At 38.8% G+C, this 5,871-nt stretch overlaps 1 protein-coding gene across 1 annotated transcript in view; it reads left to right on the top strand.

Annotated features, from left to right (window-relative positions):
• lgmn (legumain) overlaps positions 1-5,871 on the top strand; it is a gene marked incomplete at its 5' end in the record, with an annotated part of 39,982 nt that overhangs the window by 14,808 nt on the left and 19,303 nt on the right. Inside the window, 4 exon segments of the mRNA XM_014030246.1 lie at positions 1,406-1,524; positions 3,188-3,277; positions 3,446-3,655; positions 3,801-3,971. Coding sequence (XP_013885700.1) covers positions 1,406-1,524; positions 3,188-3,277; positions 3,446-3,655; positions 3,801-3,971 — 590 coding nt within the window.

Below are 5,871 nucleotides of genomic sequence, written 5' to 3'. Positions count from 1 at the left end.
CATACAAATTAAACAATTTCATATTTCTTTGACAATTTTGCTTTGATGATTATTTTAAAGTAATTAATTGATCCAATGCTTTTATAATCATTTTTCAGCTTATTCTATAGTCTTTTACTGCAGCCAGCTCACTTTGTCAAACCAGGACAGCTGAAAAGACCTGTTATGTCCCCCACTGTGGGATCAATAAAAAAAAAATCTTACTTTTCCCCACCTTTTGCACCAAATTAATCTAGTTGACCAGCCCTGCTGTTTAATTCTAAGTTTTTCTTTATAAACAAGACTGTATCAAATGGCATCTCCAAAATCCGGTCCACAACATTCAAACTGCTATTATGTGCAGCTTGTTACTGGCGCGAGGCTAGAGTGAAGTGTGTCGGCCTGTGAGTGCTTTGTGACGGTGGAGGGACTCAGCAGCAGCCGCTGCACAGAAACTGCGATAGAAGTCAGAAAGAGTGATAGAACTCTGTCTCCAAACACAAGCATCTACTGTACAAAACAACCACCAGAAATAGAAGCTCGATTTGTCGCTAGTCGTTTTTAACAAAGAAAATGCTGCCTCCGATTCAACTCCGAACAGAAATGAAAGTAAAACTGCTCCCATGCATGTTTACACTAGAGATCGCTGATTCGTTCATTTTGCTGTCAATCAAAAAGGGATTCAGCCTCCGACAGATCATCCAATCATCATGCAGAATCTGAGCGTCCGACCCAGCCCACTGCTCCATAGACCCCCAGAGACGCTCAGCGTCCGATGGGCGGGACAAAGCCAGCATTTATCCAATGACTCGTCTCATTTTACTGCAGTCTTTGCATCGCTAATGAGCTCTGTGGACGCTCAGCGTTCGACTGTTTAAAGCACTGTGAAGCTACGGGAATGAGTGAAATGAGGAAAGCCGCGTTGTTACCAGTGATAAGAAGCTCATTCTGAACAAAAGTTGAGCGCGTTGTAGCGCATATTTAGTCAAAGGCATGTACACACAATAGTATATATTTGATCTATTTTTTTTTTACATTTTAGGGGAAGCTGAGCTTCCCTTGCAGTCTCAGAGCAATCGCCTCTGAATTTTTTTGTGCAGTGCATTTTCAAAATTTGTCCCTATGCCAACTTTCAGTATGAAAGCTGCRTACWCTTTTATACATGAGGCCCCAGATGAGCCCACCTCGACCATGATCAGGGTAACCACTTGTTTCTGWTTTAAGGTGGCACCTCTATTAGCTGGAACACTTGTCCTCCAGAACCACTGATTCATTTGTAGCCATGATAACTTAAATTTAAATATACAGCAGCTCTATATTTGGGTTTTAATGTCTTATCGTCTAAACTTTTTCAAGGTTTTTAAAGAACTTAATTTCTGTCTTATCTGGTTTCATAGATTATCATGAGAATGTCTGTGTTTTTCAGTGTATGCCACCACTGCAGCCAACGCTCATGAGTCCTCATACGCTTGCTACTATGATGAAAAGAGGGACACTTACCTGGGCGACTGGTACAGTGTGAACTGGATGGAGGACTCTGATAAGGTGTATTGTTATTAAATCATAACAARTATTCAAGACTGGCCTAAAAACATCTGAGTATGAAAAAAGTGGCAGGTTTGTGAGCAAATCAATATAAAAAATTTGGGTAAGCTCTGGATGAAAATGTGTTGGTACTTTGTACCTGTAAGCCACTTCGGAGCTGATAATGCAAGAGCATAAGAAAACGACAAATAAGAAAACGACAAATGCATTTAAAACACAGCACAAGTCCTGTCACACTGTTGTCAAACTATGTGGCAGAAATTAGATGTAACTAGACTTTCATCAGGCAAATCATTTCAAAAATATAACACAGGCTCTGAGTGTCTGACCAGTCCCATCCAAATGTCCCAAATATTTTTAAAACAATAAAAATCATTTACAGTATTCACACCAAAACTATACAAAAGTATGCTTACAAAATTAAACAAAAAGCMCATCTTAATATTTAAAAAACTGAATCCAAATATAATTTTGTTGTCTATTTTTGACACAGGTCTAGTTACCAAAATGATCAAATTCTGCTGCAGGTTTTGACAGGATGAAGGATGAATGGTTTGACATTTCAAAGGTATATTTTCCAATAACTACGGTAATATTTTATTATGTGTCATTAAACTCACTTCAGGACGCGAGGTTCAGATTTTATGAAACTTAATTTTTTAGCTAACATTCATCAGATTAAAAAAAGGTTGGAAAGTGGAGAAGGTGTCTGATTTCTTTCAAATTAAATAAAATTTTATTACGTAGTCATAAAATCAAGCTGTTACTTTTAATTAAGATTGCACTTTTTCTTTTTTCACTAAACTTACCGGTGATCTGCAACTGGAATCACAATCATATTTGAGTTTTGATATATATATTTTTTTACTCTAAATTACGTGTTTGTTTTTTTCCGTTTCGGACTTCAACTACAGTAAAATGATATGCTGTTCGTAAAACGTTATTTTTCTGTTTGAAACACAAGGTGTGAGGCAGGCTGACAAAGGAAGTGCTGAATATTTCTAAAAGCAGCTGCTGTTTGTTTCAACAAGCAGAATAAACTTTGAGTTGAACACAAACATTAAATGAAAGTGAAGAAATTAGATTTTCTGTGAAAACGCTGAAAACTTAAACTGAGTTCTTGTATCTAAAAGAGTTGAATTTGCTAAAAGATAGCTAAAAGAATCAGAACACTATCTGGAAACTTAACTGATTAGTATCTAAATCTAAAACAAGTAAAGCACCTGCTGAAAGATTAATAGCCTAGCTTAAAGCTAAAAATGCTTACCTAAAAGTAGCTAAATGCAAGTTAAAAGTAGGTGAACTCAAGCAGAAAGTTAAAAGTAGAGTAAAAAGTCAAAACCAGAGCATGAGCTGAAACAGATTTCAAAGAGAATAATATTTTTATGGGAAAATGTTGAAGATTTGTAATAAAGTTAAATATTTTGAAAAGTATAAAAATTACAAAAAACAAAAAATCACATCACTCATCTGAATGAGCTGAATGTTTTAATTTGTGAATGACTAAAATTGTAACAGTGTAAATAGYCAGCATTCACATAAATACTGCTTTATGCTTTTTAGTCTGTGAAAATTAGGAACATAATAAATTGTGTCTTTCTGTTGCAGCTTTTTCAGAAATACTTTGTTGCTCGTTTTTATTTATTTTTTGTTGGTCTTGCAGGAGGACCTGTCAAAAGAAACTTTGCAGAAGCAGTTCAAGATTGTGAAGTCTGAAACAAACACTAGCCACGTCCAGCAGTTCGGCAACAAGGTGAAGACGAATTCTTTTTTTTTTCCCCATGATTTTTTTATTGTCAGCTTCATCGTGATTTTTTTGTWCATGTGTACAGTGTTGTTTATTTCAAGTGTAGAGCCTGTTAGCAGTGACGGTGCAGGAAAAAGTTTCATTTCTTTCCTTTGTTTCCTATTTTGTCTGCAGACTTTGGCACACATGAAGCTCATACAGTTTCAGGGTACGCCCAAAGTATACAGCCCACCTGCTCCTCAGGTGACCCCACCACTGAAAACTAATTTGGATCTGACCCCGAGCCCCGACGTTCCTCTGGCCATMATGAAAAGGAAACTGATGTCAACCAATGACATCACAGTTGCAAGGACCCTGATGACCGAGATAAACAACCATCTTAAGGTCTTCTAAAGTTTGTTACAGTGCTGATCTTGTGCCAATGGCTGTTAAAGCTTTACCATAAAAAATGTATTAAATCAAGTGCACAAAGCACATGATTTGTGATTTTATCTGACAGATCTCTGTGTGAACCTGTGTGTTTGTTTAGATCAGGGAGAGGCTGGCTGACACTATGCGCCGTGTGGTCGAGAAGGTGACTGGCAGCAAGTTAAAGGCTGAGGAGGTCCTCGATGAAAGAGCTGACCTCTTCCAGCATCAGTGCTACAAGGCTACAGTCAAGCACTACAAACACAACTGCTTCAACTGGAACAAACCTGAGGTAGTTTTTCACAGACGGGTCCTGGTGAATCCTTTCACCCAGATCCACATCTTAAGGCTATGTTCACRGTCCTAATGCTCAATCCTCATTTTTTTGGGAAAAAAAATCAGATATTTTTTGTGTGGACATTCACATTATATTTGGAATGCGACCTCAGTCAGACTCCTGTATTAACTCTACAGAGCCATGATGAGGCCCGCATGCACAGAAGATGACGTGATGTCACATTCAGCTTGCTGTTTACAGAATTAGCTAAACATGGATGCTACTTGTTAGTCAATTCTGAAGTTGTTGTTCAATCAGAGTTGATTAAATATTTATCTGACATGCTTGTTAAGTTCAGTGTTTACATCTGAACTCTGACTGCATGCTCCAGCGCAGCATTTTATTTTTTGAACGAAGTGACGTCCATCCGTCCGTTTTCTGCCGCTTATCCAAGATCGGGTCATCAGGGCAGCAGCCTAAGCAGAGAGACCCAGACTTCCCTCTCCCCAGTCACTTGGGCCTGCTCATCCGGGGGAATCCCAAGGCGTTCCCAGGCCAGCTGAGAAACATAGTCCCTCCAGCGTGTCCTGGGTCACGTTCGAAGCGACATGTTAAAAGACAAGTATCCATCAAGTAACTTTAGTATGAATGTGGTCCCCAACCAACATTGTTGGTCAGGGACCATTACTATCATAGTTACTATCATATGTTTTTGTGGATCCTCAGTCATTCAGGATATAGAAAATTAAAAGAACAAAGACAAAGCAACTGGACTCCTGTAGTTGAAGATGTGTGGAATCACAAGATATAAATGGCATGATTCGATGTTAGTGTCATTATGGACTGATCTGCTCGCCCCACCTCATAGATATGAAAGGCGGATGACATTCAAATTGCAGTGGCTTTGAAAAAAAATCAGATATGTATCCAATTCAGTGCCTCATACTGAAAAGGTCTGGGCCAGCTTTGAAAAAATCCTTGTCATGTTCAGACTATCATGAAAAAAATCCACTATGCCTGCATTTGCCTGCAGTAAGAATGTAGCCTAAATATACAAAACTCTTAGTGTCAGCAGTTAAAGTGTGGTTTACAAGTCACGCTGATGGCCCTGGATGTTGAAACCCTCATCTAGTTCTGCTTCTTAAGAGGAAACACTCCATCAGCTTGTCATGCTATTTATCAGCAGGTACCAGATTACCAATACCTTTTTCATTCAACCAACACTAAACCAGACAGAATAAAAATCATTTTAAAGTAGGGGATCGCAAACCTGTTATTCAAGTTCTACAACAGATCAAAGGTCTGAAAGACCTTGTAATAAACAATTCCCTTGTAACAAATTAGCCTATAGCATACAATGAGGAGCTAGTGAACCAAAGTTGTTTTAACTTTTCACAGTAAAGTGGAATGTGCTCTAGACTTAAGACATTAAAAACATGAACTTAGGACTTCCAGTCATGCGATGTAGTGAGAGGACGCAAGCGAGAGGGCTCCCGGTTAATCTTGTATTTCCTTCCTATTTCATCAACCCTTACTTTTCATTTTCGACTTATCAACATTGGGTTGTATTAAGACTTTATCTCCCAAAATGAGCAGTTCTAAGAATTCTATATTAACCACAGGGGCTCAAACTCCGGCTACTCGTGCTGCAGGGAAGTTAGCTTCATTTTCAGCTAGCATCCCTTTGACTCAAGCTACACCTGGTGAGCCCGCCGCTGTCGCTGGAATTATGATGGATCACCTGTTGGCACAATTTGCAAAACAGAGGACATCCCTCAGGGAAGACGTGTCCCTACTTATTAAGGAAGCAATCAAACCAATACATTGGACTTCACTGGACTCACTTCAATCTACGGTGAACTCTTTTCAGAGCTGACTCTCCTCTGTGGAGTCAATCGCCGGTGATAACTTTGAA

Source organism: Austrofundulus limnaeus, unplaced genomic scaffold (genome assembly GCF_001266775.1).
Source record: "Austrofundulus limnaeus strain Quisiro unplaced genomic scaffold, Austrofundulus_limnaeus-1.0 Scaffold1025, whole genome shotgun sequence".
NCBI lineage: Eukaryota > Metazoa > Chordata > Actinopteri > Cyprinodontiformes > Rivulidae > Austrofundulus > Austrofundulus limnaeus.
Note: the sequence above shows the minus strand (reverse complement) of the source record. Positions and strands in the feature narration are given on the sequence as shown.